This window comes from Plasmodium inui (genome assembly GCF_000524495.1).
Source record: "Plasmodium inui San Antonio 1 unplaced genomic scaffold supercont1.1, whole genome shotgun sequence".
Taxonomy (NCBI): domain Eukaryota; phylum Apicomplexa; class Aconoidasida; order Haemosporida; family Plasmodiidae; genus Plasmodium; species Plasmodium inui.
Genome location: NW_008481835.1, coordinates 1692222 through 1707140, shown reverse-complemented (window position 1 = coordinate 1707140; position 14919 = coordinate 1692222). Strand labels below are relative to the sequence as shown.

At 40.8% G+C, this 14919-nt stretch overlaps 2 protein-coding genes across 2 annotated transcripts; one reads left to right on the top strand and one right to left on the bottom strand.

The window, feature by feature from the left end:
* Positions 1-3381, bottom strand: C922_00387 (hypothetical protein; the record flags this gene model as incomplete). Its single annotated transcript, XM_008816004.1, has 1 exon — positions 1-3381. The coding sequence occupies one exon, from the start codon at positions 3379-3381 to the stop codon at positions 1-3; it is 3381 nt and encodes a 1126-aa protein (XP_008814226.1).
* Positions 3382-6404: 3023 nt separating this feature from the next.
* C922_00386 (hypothetical protein) lies at positions 6405-14408 on the top strand (the record flags this gene model as incomplete). Its single annotated transcript, XM_008816003.1, has 11 exons — positions 6405-6521; positions 6667-6714; positions 7177-7407; positions 7513-7854; positions 8072-8336; positions 8536-8870; positions 9658-9959; positions 10100-10489; positions 10612-10925; positions 11034-13090; positions 13191-14408. The coding sequence occupies 11 exons, from the start codon at positions 6405-6407 to the stop codon at positions 14406-14408; spliced, it is 5619 nt and encodes a 1872-aa protein (XP_008814225.1).
* Positions 14409-14919: the final 511 nt, after the last annotated feature.

Here is a 14919-nt window from a genome sequence, read left to right as displayed (position 1 = left end):
TCAGTCGTCCCTTTGACCCATGTACTGAATGAGGATCGGCCTCGAGGAATTCTCCCCATAGGAACTGAGCTGCTCCGCAAGAATCGGCTTCTGCACTATGTTTATGTACCCCAAATTTGCCAAGTGCAAAGTGATGTAAAACAAAACAGCTACTTCATCCTTGGATTGTCTATTCTTCGTAATGAGATCGAAAAAGATGTAATTAATTTTTGTCGATAAATTCTTGTACACCTCCAGTAACTCCTTGGCAATTAAGTCAAAGTCTTGGTTCAGATTTATTTCCACTTGTACACTCTTATCATCCAAAAATGAACTTTCATTGTCCTTTGTGAAAACATCGGAGAAGTTATAATTCGAGTTCATGGACAAATCGAGGAGGTGGGGGGAAGCCGACGAGGGGGTGAATTCAGAATTGAGTCGGTCATTTAGGAAATTGCCATTCACTGCTAATTCGTCATTTTTCTCCACGCTACCATTTTCTCCGTAAGGCACCAAACTTTTGGATATTTGACTATCCAGGTGCAATCTAGAACCCATGTAGTCCTTAATATTCATATCGTTAATACTCAAATCGTTTACACTCATATCGTTGACACTCAAATCGTTGACATTCAAATCGTTGACATTCAAATCGTTGACATTCAAATCGTTGACATTCAAATCGTTAATACTCAAATCTTTCATATTTAGATCGTTCAAATTTAGGTCGATCTGCTCGTGCTGTGATAGAGACGGATCGATGCTGAAGCGATTTCTGTACTCATTTATGTGGTTCTCATTCGGTAGGTCAAATTGCATTCCATCAATCTGCTCTCGCACCTCCTCGAAATGCATCATATGGTTGTCACTTTTCATCGTCCCTACTTCGTGTTCCCCGTCAAATGATAAGAAGTGGTTTGACAACGTCTCGTTCTCATTCGATGCCATACTCTCTTCGATATTATCCAGACATTTCTTTATACTAAAGTGATCAAACACGTTTTTATTTTCATATAAAAAGGACTTGTTACCCACTGAGCAGGTTAAATAATTTTCGAGAGTTTTTCTCTTCTTCTCACAATCCTGAGATTCGTACCCAAAATTTATTTCCAACTTGTGGACAATTCTTACCTTATCGGTGTTGCTGTGCAAGAAGAAATGTTGAAAGGACGGATACTCCTTCTGCATCTTCTCATTTATTTCGTTATTTATTGTGTCGATTAGGAAATGTTTGTAGTCTACGCTTTCGTTTCTCAGCATCCCCCTCATCATCGCATCCTTTATCATATAATTCTTATCAATAATGTGTTTTTCTAGTTTTCTTTTCTTCCCTACCAGCTGATTTGTGCCGGATCCATTCAGGGCAGAAGAACCTCCCTCTTTGTCTTTTTCCTTCTCCCCCTCATCGTTCAGAACTATTTGGTTATTTACACATTTGTCATTTTCTCCCGTTTTGGAGTTGCTCACCCCTCCCTCGATTGTAGGTCCCCTCTTTCCATTATCCCCTTGCCCTACTAAATGCACGTCATCCTCTTCTTCTCCCTCTTCACCCCCTTTCCCATCATCTCGATGGTTCTTTCCCCTCTGTTCTGCTTCTCCCTCATCATCATCATCCAACCCGAGCAGCGTGTTCAACTTTTTAATAAAAGCATCGTCATCCTTCTGATGGAAATAATCAAAATTCTGATAAGACTCAAAGTTTAGGGCTCCCAAGTAGGCATTCTTCTTGGACAAGTTTCTCTTCTTCTGGGGAGTGAACATGCTACCCACCATCACGTTACTCATCACATCTAAGTCTCCAAAAGTGTTATGATTTGGAATCCTTTGGGCGTAGGGAGCATAACTATTTCTACCGTCCATATTATTGTTATTCATTGAATGCATGCTCATAAATGGATTCAAATTGTACAGGTCGTTTCTGTTATGCATAGAAGCATTCATGGTATGGTACCTTCCCATAAAATGGTTGCTCCCTGGAGACACGTTGTACGGCATGTTTGGGAAATTCATAGATGTGCTCGTCATCCCGTTCAAGTTGTTACTAAACGGATTTCCATATGGATTGCCATCCGGATTGCCATCATTTGGGTTTACCCCCTTTCCGTTTTCATTTCCCTGTACGTTCAAGATTGCAGAGGGATGGTGAAATCCTTGTGCGCCTCCCACATTGGCGAATTCATTCTGGAGGTTCCTTTTCTCTGTACTCCCATCGGGGTTCACTCCAGAATTGTCACCTCTATCCACACCATCGTTGAACCGATTCATAGAGCCCAACCCGTCACTCCTGTGGACCGAGTTAAGCTCCAAGTCGTTAAATTCACCCATCATGCTGCCCCGCTCATTCATGGAATTTTCCAAATTAGAAAACATGTTCTTCGGAATCATATTGTTCAATATAGAATTTTCCAAGTTCAAATTATCCATGGGGTTGTGAAACGACTCGGATAGCGTCCTATTCAGATGCAGCCCATCAAAGTTGTTCATCGGGATGCTATTCCTAGAAATGTACGACCCCTCTAATGCCTTCTCCATGTCGTGGTAGTGACCCATACTGCTGTGAACACTACTACGGTGGCTGGCGCTTCCATGATTTCCACCCATGTAGTTATTATTAATACCGCTATTACTATTACGATGATCATTACCATTGTCATTCTCGGTGTTTTCATTTTCGTGGTCAAAGTTCAGGTAGTTCAGGCCGGAAATCTCCAGAAGCATCTGATTATTCATTTCGTTCTCGTTAAACATGTCATTGTAACTGTTGTGCTCTGTCCCGGCAATACTTATCTCATCAGCGTTCAGAGAAAAGCGAGATTTCCTTCCCGTAAAATTTTCAATTACGGATGGGATTAGTTCGTTCAAGCCAATGGAACCCCTCTTTATATTGAGTGAATTTCTATTTAGCCTCTTTTTACTTCCGCTTTTGTTACTATCATCTTCGTTGTCTTTTCCTAACTTTCTCCTCTTGGAATCCTTACCAGTTACCGTCAAGTCGTTCAATTCATTGTCCTTATTTTTGTACAGAGACAGGATCTTCCTTTTTAAAAAATCGTAATCTTGACCGATAAAATACACCTTCTTTTTGTATATGTTACACACCCCAATGAGCAGAAAGGAAAACGTTTTAATAGTCAAGCTGTTGTTCTCTACTCCTTTTAAGATGTCATCGCAAATCTTGCTTAAATCACAGCATACCATAATATTCTTCTTTATTTTGTTCTTATCAAAGTATGCATTCCATGCGTAGCCTAGCGAATTGTTTTTGAAAGAATTCCCATAAATCACGAGTTGGTGATGATTCCCCCCGCTGCCCTGCTCCTGGTTTCTTTCGTCCCTTTGGATTATGCTCCTACTCCTTTTAACCTTCGGGTTTAGCGTGTCGCCTCTTCTCAGCACATCCATCTCGTTCGGGGGGATATAAGCGTGGTTAATTTGGAAAACTCTTCCTGGTAGCACGCGTTTACACATACATACGCACGCTTAAGATTGTACATAAGGGCATACATTCATGTGTGTGCATGTGCTTCCCCTTTACACTCGCTCAACCGTTTAAGCGAACATAACCAATAGCCAATATCTCGTCAATTTAAAAAGTTAAAAAAGAGGAAATTAAATAAAACGTAAACAGTGGAGAAAAAACAAAAAAAAAAATTAAGTACATTCCAGCTGTATGCATGAAATGAACCGTTTAACGTAAAACGAAAAGGAGTCAAATGGCGCAAGGTGTAGTGCGCATGCGTGAATTTTGTGCACGTGTGTGTATTGACTCGTTTAAAAAAAATGCTGGGTGGATGGGGCTCCTTAAAAATTTTCCTTTCAAAATGGGGTGACACGTAAAATGTCAATTGTGTCAAAATGGGCAAAAATGAAACCTGAGAGTGAACATGCTCCCAAGTGACCGATTCCAAACGAGCGGGGTAATTTTCTAGAACAAACTGCCTCAAAGCAGTTTTTGTTATAATTTTGCCACTCTTTGCGATGTGCCCTTTTGAAAAGCGTATCAAAGGGGAAGCGTGCGGTTGGTCCCCTTGGGTGCCAAGTTATATGCCAATATTGACAGATTAAAAAATAAGGAAATGAATGAATAAGTAAATAATATATAAATAAATATATATAAATAGATATATATATAATAAAACGCCATAAAACCGACTTCTTAGACACCCGCGAATTTGTGTGTCGCGCTTGCGTTTTTCACCACCATAAAAATTGTGCACCAATTGACAATTTCTCGTTTAAAAAAAAAAATTACTTCAAGTCAGCTCATTAAAAAGAAAAAAGGCGAATCATGATGCATACTTGCTTTATAAGAAATTTACTTCAAAAGATGGCTTTATGCAACTAAGCGAGTATGTATACGTTGTTAAGTAGATCCTCGAGAACGTGTGCACGAGGGAGGAATGGGTTTGCCCCTACGGATGGAACATGCCATGTGCACCCTATACGCTTGGTCAAACACAAAACACAAAATTTTCACATAATAATGTAGAAACGTAGCACAAAAAAAAATGCCAAATTCAAAAATTGTCTATTTTTTGCCAAATTGCCATTGAAGGTAAATAAATGTAATGTATTCATAAGAGGGGAGGGAAATACACATGCGCGGAATTTCCCATGTATCGTCTCATATTTCCGGGAAAAGGACATATCGCCGTTTTATTTTTTATTTCCTTTTTTTTATTTCTTCAAGCTATCCTTTCAGTCATCTCTCACGTTGGATAAAACGAATAAGGCATTGTGTTTTTATAAGATACTTTAAAAAAGGGCTGACAATTGGCGCAAATGTGAAGGAAGAAAATTGTAAAGCGCCATACGCAAGGGGGTTTAAAAAAATAAATAAATAAATCGTTAAAAGAAGGGGAAATTTTAAAAAGTTATTCACGGTTCGGAATTTTTTTTTAAATATCCCGCTGTTTGTTTTACCTTTTTTTTTTTTTTTTAAAAAGCCCAAATGGTTAGCTGGTCTAACCATTTGCACAAACTTTTTCCTCGTGAAAATGGTTAAGCAGTTTTCCCTTGCAACACTTTGGATTAACATCAAAAGCGGCAATTTTTACTTCTTACAATTGTCGTTTCTTTTTTCTTTTTTTTTCTTATGATATCACGCTGCTTCTGACAAAATGGCAGTCTCGCAATCTTCAAAGTTCGAGCGCACACACATGATGACGGATGCTTATTTAGCTTATGGAAATTTTCCCCAATATAAGAAAAATAACTGGCTCCATTTGGAAGTGTTCCAAACGCTCGTGTTTCTATTTTCCAATAGAAGGAGACAACGCATGTCATAAGGGGGTGTCCTTTTTTTCTACACGGAATGTTACACCTTCTTCTGAGTAATTTTTTCGTTTGGTTCGTTAAGAAAGCTACAAAAGAAAAAAAACAGAAATCGCCTTTCATTCAACCCAGAAGGTTTAACATTATCAAGTAACCTTTTCACGGGTTATAATAATTCGGCAATGGGAAGGAGAGAATATATATCTCCTCCGGGGCGACAAATTACACCTTGCTGCTTCTTTACATCACGTCGCTTTACCCAAATTGTAACCGTGCTTCTCATGTTTCGCTGCGTTTGTATTGCTATCTTGGATCTTGTTTTTTTTTTTTTTTAATTTTCACCACGATTCCACGAGTTATTGTGCTCCTTTTAAACCATTCGCATAACTGCGGGTAAAAAGAAATGTACGCGATTTACACGTGTTGGCACTTCTTTTCCTGCTTCATGCGTCATTGGCGCCGCCATAATCTACATCCCACTGCATTATTACCGACAGGAACTACAACTTTTATCATAATTATTTGCTAACCGTTTCTACATTTCGATTATGTACCCGGTTAACGTTTAACACAATTGAACGTTCGAACCAGTTTGTTTCCTCCCCAGATGGTATATTCTGCGGCGCAAAGGAAGAGGTATAAATTTGTACATAGGGACATATACACGCAAATAGAGTCGAAATGGTAGAACGCATTTTCTCAAACAATCCATGAGCCATATTCCCACATCTCATAAGTTAACAAAAATGAGCGTGTATTTGAAGAATCACTTTTCAACGCGCCAAAGTAGCCGAAAAATATCTGTGTTGGCATACGCCTTTTCCTGTGAACCCCTAGGCGCATAGTACTTCTCGAAGAAGTAAAAAGGGAAAAAAAAAAAAAAAACACATTATTGTATTATTTAACCAAATGGTGCTCACAAAATATGCCGTTTTGCACACCCACAAGTAGAAGGGAGAACATGATAGAAAAAAAACATCTTAACCATACGTAGGAGCATTTCTCAATCCAACACTCCTCTTCTACCTGACACCAATGAGCTCCTCCTGTTTTGACGTATACATGACAAAATAAAAAACCCTATGTAAATTCCACACTTTAACTTGTTCATTTTGCCCTTTTAGCTAGTACACGTGGAAAATACACCAAAAATGATAAAAATAAACGGAATAATTTTGCTTTACTTTTCTCTCCTTAATTTGGTGTGTTGTCTTAATAGCAACATCTGTAAAAGCGCCTACATCTTGTACTCTCCGCCGTCGACCAAGGTAACAGTTGTTCCTATTTGGACCTGCACATACACGCATTCACGTTTACATAGGCACGTGCACATAAGCTTATGCCTTTGCACACACCGTACATACACAATTACAACCTTTTACATGGGCACGCTACGCTTCCTCCCCCTTTCAGAGGTACAAGGCGCCCTTCAGAAGATGGAATAGCCCACAGAACAATAACGTACTAAAAAAAAATATAAAAAATGCGCGCCGATTGAGCAATTTCTGCCAAACGACGTAACTGAAAAAGAAAGTCACCCTGCCCCCCCAAGTGATACTTTGCATGTTTGTTTAGTGAAATGTGACTGTGGTTGTGCGCATGTTGCCAGGCGCATACATGCGGGGTAACCGCGGACACAGTGCATACATGCCGCATATCCATTGACACAGTGCATACATCTGTGGTGTCCACCGCTGAGGTGGCACACCGCTCATCAACGTGTGAGCGCCACGTTCTCGCCACCCACATTCGCCCGCGCTTACCACATCTGAGTGCCACATCACGCCGCTCCGCCGAACCGCTTCTCCGATGAAGACGCCCCCAAAACTACGCACATTTGAATCACCCACCTATTAAGCATTGATCAATTTTGTGTGAATTAAAAACGCATTATTTATTTCGAACTCTAAAAATCATAATCAGAATCTGAGCGATTTAAGTAAAGACCAGAAATCGACTGAAGATGTGTACAACGAAAATGTGGCAAGGCAATGCAACCTAAAAAATTTTTCAAAAGACATAAACGACAATGTCTACATCGAAACGAATAGAAGGGAAAGGAGGATAAAGAGGAATAAGCACTTGCGCTCCTTATACAGTAACAATAGCATACGGATGTCGAACTTTATTTATCCGATGTTCATTCATGAGGAGGTACAAAATGGATTCGCACAAAAAGAAAGCCTCCTTCTTTGTAACCGTGCCACCTCTGTAGTGCTCTCGTCTGAACATTTCCCCTGTATGACATTTACTCCGCAGGATACCCCAAAGAAGGAAACCCAGCTGGATGGAATCTACACCTACAACTTAGACGGAATCGTGAAAGAGATAGAAGAATGCTTACAACTGAATATTCACCACTTTATGTTTTTCCCAGTCGTGAAGGAAGAAAATAAAACGACTTACTGCTCCGAATGCTACAATGAAAGCAGCTACTTCTGCAACGTGATAAACAAAATAAAACAAAAATTTAAAAACCAAGTTGTGATTTACGTGGACGTGGCTCTGGACCCGTACAACATATACGGGCATGATGGAATATATGACGAACAGGAGGGGGAAATACTCAACGACGTTACGGTGCACACGCTGGTGAAGCAGGTAATGAATGCAATTGCGCAGAACTTCTCCTCATTTGAGTTTTATCTTTATTTTTATTTTACTTATTTATTTCTTTTATTTTTTTTATTTTTCTTTCGAGGGCCATCCCCATTTTTGCTTGTACTCTATTGCGCAGTGGGAGGGGCATTCCCAACCGCGCAAACGAACGAGAAGCATCATTATAGTGGCTCCTCCCACATTTGCTCCCCTTTCGCAGTCCCTATGCCTAGCCAAGTGCGGCGCCGATGTAGTGTGCCCCAGCGATTCCATGGACAACAGAATTGAGCAAATTAGGAAAAACCTAGATTTTCACAACTTCAGAAATGTCCTCATATTGTCCTACACGTGCAAGTATTCCTCATGCCTCTATAAACCATTTAGATCCATCCTGAATTCCAACATTCACAAAAACGTCGTCAAAAATAAGCAATCATATCAGCACGACTTTAACGCGTACTATGACCTCAACCATGTGGAGAAACGTAATAAGCGAACAATAGACACTCGAAAAAGTACATTATGTGTGTGCCCACCGTTTTGCGCTTCCCTCCAAGGGAAGAAAATGCATATACATGTGGAGTCCCAAAAAATTGCTAATAAATCGAATTTTTCCTTTTTTCTACATTTTGTATATTTTATATATTTTGTGTCCTTTTTTTTCTTTTTTTTTTTTCCTTGCAGACATCAGCGAAGGGGCCGATATCCTCATGGTTAAACCGTCGTTATTTTATCTAGACGTGGTCAGTCGTATTAGAAGCAGAATGGGCAGAAACGCCACGGTGCCACTGGCTGTTTATAACGTCTCTGGTGAATACATGATGATCAAAAATTACATCAAACATTTGAATGCACACATAAATTATGAAAATGAAATTTTGACGGAGCTCTTTAAAAGCTATCTAAGATCGGGGGCAAATATAATTATCACCTATTTCGCTAAGCAGTATGGTTTGTACCTCAGAAATCTGTATGACCGTAAAGTCGACATAGACGACGATTTGAACAGCAATTTTAATGTCGAATTGACGCTATAATTGGCATAATGGAAAGAAGATATGAATTTTTAAAGAGGAAGAAATGGATAGAGTGCATTTTCCTATTTTTCCATCATCACGAGAATTGCATATTCCATTGCGCAGTTTTTCTCTCCTACAAAATATTCGTCTCTTTTTATTTCAAGAAGGTCTTGTGTTCCGTATGGGAACTGAATGTGTGACGCGGTCGAGTGAATTTCAAGCGTTCCTTTTTGCGACGTGTTAACTTTTTTTTTCTTTTTTTCTTCTTTCTCCGCAATTCGTGCCGCTTTAATTTGGCACGTTTAGACAATTTATGCGTTTTTCTTTTCCGCGCACGTTTATCACGTTCCCCTCTGGGCACCTTCCCATTTTTCACTCCCTGCTTGCGGACAATATGATACCAATTTAAAGAAAATTCAACGTTTGCTCATAGAAAGGGCCAGTGTACCGTCCGCTTTCGATGCGGGGCGGTTTGAAATGGGGCGTGATTGCCGGACAAAACAGCAACAAATAGGGTGTCCCTTTCGTTAACCACACGTGGATATGTATACACCACGCGTATATGTATACACCACGCGTATATGTATACACCACGTGTATATGTATGCACCACGCGTATATGTATGCACCACGCGTATATGTATGCACCACGCGTATATGTATATACCACGAGTATATATATAGACCACCTGTCCGTCGGCGCACCCAACTTCATATGCATGCACGGACATATGTCATTCCGCCGACCTCACCCCCCTATGCCCCGTGTTTTCAACCCCAACTGCAGACTAACGAACTAAAAGAAGACGATGATCTGATAAAGTACGAACTACCCAACCGCCTGACCAGCATCATCTACAAAAAAAGAAAAAACAAAAATAGAAAGAAGTACATTTTAAGTAACGAAAAACACGTGATATTACCTTCGCACAAAATTTCAAATGAATACAAAAATTACACAAATCCAATTGACTACAACTACGAGGAGATGCACGTTTACATGGAAGTCAACACTGGCAGTGTGAATGAAAAGAAAAACCAGCAGGGGATAAGTCACCTTTGCGAGCATGTCTCCTACATGGGTTCCAAGTAGGCCATTGTTGTCGTGGCTTAGATATGCTCCACGTGTCGCCTCAAGAAGAAGCAAACTCTTCCGACACTGTTTTATACACTTTTCGCACCCTGTTTTATACACTTCCGCACCTTACTCTCTTTACCACCCCTCGCAGAAATCGAAAAAACATCATAGACAAAAATATCCGCACAAACGCCTACACCGATTTTCACCACATCGTCTTTTACATAAGCGTCAGCCTGAACAAAGAGCTCTACAAAGAGAACTCCTTCATCCACTTCCAGTACGACAATGTTGTAAAAAATGTTAAGGAAGACAAAATTGAAGACTACGATATTTACACAGTAGACGAATTTAACTACAAGCATGCCATCCTGTCCAAGTGCATTGACACCATGGTTGAAGTACTAAAAGGAGAAACTCAATTCAACAGGGAACGAATTGTTAAGGAGAAGAAGGCCATTTTTTCCGAGTACAGCATTATCAACACGGTGGAATATAAAATGAACTCAGACATTATTAAAACGCTGCACAAGGAAAACAGGTGCGCCACTGGGGGATCGCGCGACTGCAGGCACCCCTTCATCACACTGTTAGCATTCACTCCACTGATTGCTTACGTCGCCGCTCCCCTCATCGCGTCTCTTATCTCTTCCCTCACCGCAGACTGAGCCATCGACTGCCCATCGGCAAGCTGGAACTGCTGAAGAGGTACGAGCCAAAGGACATCAAGAAATACTTCGACCTTTTCTTCAGAACGGAAAATGTCAACCTCTACATCTACGGAGATGTGAACGTGGACATAGCCCGCAAGTTGGTAAGCGAAAAATTTCAGGATGTGAAAAAGGAGGAACTAACACCGGAGGACATGAAATACCTGGCCATTTTGAATGACAACACTTTGCGATCCAGAAATAAAAATCTACCCGCAATTGTCCATATGTATGGGGGGGATTGCTCAGGAAAGGGCAACCCGGAAAGTGGCTCCTCTAATGGGTCAACAGAGGAGATGCATGAAGTGTGTGGAGGGGAATCCATCATAGGAGGAGGGACCCACACAAGAAAAGAAAAGATACACACAGGTAGAGATAGCACACCTGGCGATAAGAAGGACACTTCCGAAAAGGCCGAAAAAGACGGAAACGCCGAAAACGCAGAGAACGCCGACAACATGGACAACACAGAAAACACTGACAACACCGAAAAAACTGACAACACCGACAACCGTTCCACCACTGCCTCCCCCGACGACGAATACCCAGATGACAACATCGTTGACGCGCGCAAACTGAACGAATTGCGAAGCACGTTTCAAAACGAAGCCCTGAGCGAGCTCAAGTTTAGAGCCTACCTCACCGAAAAGTACCAACCAAAATTGGAAGAAGAAAAAATTCTAAACAAGTCAGGTAAAAAAGGAAACTTCAACCCCACAACAGATTTTGAAATTATCAAATATTCTCTAAATAATGTCAACATAAATATACTGATGAAGGAGGAAATAAAAAGCATTCGCACGATGGAGGATTACAAAATTTATGTCATGAAAGACGTTATGTTTTATTGCCTGTCCTTCCGATTTAACGTGTACAAGCGGGATTTATTTAACAGCATAGATATTAATGAGTACACGAATATTAACGAAGGGGCCACCATCAGAACAGTGGAAATAAAGACAACGACAAAATCGTTCGGAGAAGCTGTGACAGCTTTTTATGACTTCATTAAAAGTTTGCTAGCCCATGGGTTTAGCAATGACGAGTTACAAAATTATCGGGCGAACGAGATTGAGTACGACGATGCAGGTGGAGGCACTGTCGAAGGCGATTCCATCTCACCCAGCGGGGGAGGGACAAAGCAAATGAAGCTCGTGCACCCAGAAAAGGAAGATGAGGAACAAATCCTGGAAACACGAATGAACGAAATGTACACAGACGAAATACAAAAAATTATCGACTACAATTCTTGCAAACACGTTTACCTGAATGAGAAGAGGGAAAAAAAACTCAAGCAAGAAATTTTTGATAATTTAAAAATAGAACAAGTTAATTCCTTTGCCAAAAATTATTTTCAATATTTGTTTAACATATTCAAAGGACATACCAATTTTAAGCCCAACTGTGTTATTATCCATGTCCCACACATAGACTTCGATTCTTTCGACAAGGATGACGTGAAGAAGCTCTTCCTACACAACATCAATTCGGTATATGACGTCCCCAATTTCTCCTTAAGATTTCAGAACACGTTACTGTCACAGAGATATGTGTATGAAAATATCACAACAAAATTGCACATGGCTAGGTATGTAGAGCCCCGGGGGGGGGACACACCCAGAAGAGACATATTTTCTGGCATCCTTCACAAGATCAACCAGATCAAAAGGGACCAGGATCCCCTCCTCTGCGTCCTCCCTAGTGTGGACACACCGACGGAGATTTACACGCCGACCCCTGTTGACACTCTGGACAAGATTGACGCCGCACCCCTTGTGTACACCGCCCCCAATTTTCCCCTCTTCCGCACATGCTACTACATGGATGCCAAGAACAAGCTGGGGGAAATCGATCACGGGCTGGACGCTCCACAGGGCACACATCTAAGGCACCCCGCGCAGGGAAAAAAGGGTGCCAGACTGGACAAACTGCCCAGCGAATTGAGGATCGAAGCAAGCGCATACCGGGTCAACCTGAAGAAATACGTGGAGGCGGAGAAAGGCCAAAGAGAAGTCGAAAACTACCAACTGGCAAACGGGATCAAAGTGAACTTATACAAAACACAAATAGACAGAAAAAACATATACCTCAGATTAATCATACCGCATAATGACATACTGAAAAAAAAAAAAAAAAACGTGTTTCCCTTATTATTCTCAGTTATATGCCTCTTCGAGGGAGGAGAAATAGAAAGCATCAGTCGTGAAAACGTCGAAATTCATTGCAGCAATAGGAGCATAAATATATGCATCGACATTAATGACGAGTATTTTTTTATCGATATTTATACGTATAATAAACACGAAAATATCAACTCGGCCTTTTCCATACTTAACAATATTTTACTGCAAACGCGGGTTGAGGAGTCTGCACTCAAGAGGGTCGTGGACAAACTCCGGAAGGACTTCTACGAGTATAAGAACAATCTCCAGGTAAGGATTTCCCCGCGGGTGTATCTACGGTGCTACGTCCGTGTAGCGTCGTGGGTGTCACATTTACGCCACATTTACTCTGCTTCTGCCCCCCTTGCAGTCCTTCCTGCTGGGCCAAACCATCTCGTACCTGTCCGACGGCGCCATGGGCTACCAAAACTTCGACCTGCGAGAAGCCGAAGAAATCTCCCTGGAAACGGTGCAGAAGGTGCTAAAGCACCTCTTTAGCGACCCCTTCCTGTTTGAGCTTACCGTTGTAGGAGACATATCCGATTTTTTGCACTACTACGTGCTGCATTACATTGGAACGCTTTCAGTTAGAAGAGAAGTGCCCACAAATGGGAACACAACAACATTGGAAGGAGTAACCCTCCAAGGAATTAATCCCCATGGTGATGAAAACAACCCACAGAAGAACGACAAACCCATGGGAAGAGACCCGCTTGAAGACCAGTACTCCCTCCTGTGCCCACTTCAAAACTTCGAACAGAAAATAAAGGAACCTACCTACGTGTATTTAAACGAAAAAGAAGATCACGCAATTTTCCTCCTCATCGGAAAGAGTGCCAACCACTTTGGCTTCCTCTCCAATGGGGTGCACATATCGTTATACTTACTACAATTTCTAAAAAAGGTTCTTCTATATCACGAATTGGAAGATGAGCATGTCGAAAAAAACACCACAGGTAAAGGATTCACACAAATTATAAATCATATCAACATGGAAAAATACAAGAAGGAAGATATGACAGAATTAATTACAAGAAAAAAAAAATTATATACCAACCCGATATTCTTCAATGCAGTATCTTACATCATTCAGTACATACTGAACAGTAAATTATTTCACTATTTGCGAGAAAAAAAAGAATTAACTTATGATTCTTCCTTTGAATTTATAAACTATGAAAAATATTTTGCAGGCTTCTTTACCTTACTAGTTCAGACAAATCCGAAAGATTTAAAAGTTATAAAAAATGAAGTTCTTTCCAGCTTTGAAAATTTTACAAAAAATTTTTACAACTATTCTGATTACTTAATAGAGAATGCCAAGTTATCTTACTTAAATAAGAAAACCAAAGATTTGAAATTTTTTGTCGATAAAATCTCAGGGATGCAATTGACCCACTTCCCACTAAAGTATAAAAATAAATTTCTTCTCACGGATAATCTTATACTGAGTAGAATAGAAAAGATAGACGTCCTCTTGGCCGTATATGTCCTCTTTAATCAAACCTCAAGTTATCACATATCCTGTGGAATTGCATCTCCGAAAGATCTTTGGGCGAAAGTTTACAGAAACATAAACGAGTTGTAGTAAAGGGTGGCCTCCATTTTGGTTGAACTTGCTCATGTGGGTGGGTAGCAACCTGGACGCGCCTACTACAGCATAGTGGTGTTTTACTTTTTCCTCTTTTTACCCATGCGCATATTTCCTCATCTCTGTTCTGCACAGACCTTTGGTCAGAATTTCCTTTCTAGACGTATGGTTCACCACAGGCCCGTTCACCCTCGTCGTGCGTCTATTCCCGTTGATGCACTTCGATACGCGTCAACACACTTCTGTGAAGTGTACACCGGGGATATTTTGCCCCGTTTTTCATTTTCTTCATTTGTCAGTTGGGAGTGACCCGGCCTTCCCTTCACCATCATAATTTTGTGATAATCTTATCATAATCACCCGCATCTGTGTCACTGTGTGCGGACTGCTGTGCATTTCTGCATATTAACGACACATGCTCTGGGGCTTCCTCCTTTTTGTCTCATCTCTTCACCTCGCAGCACCGTCTCAGTGCTCCACTGAGCTTCATCGAATTTGTTTTTTGTTC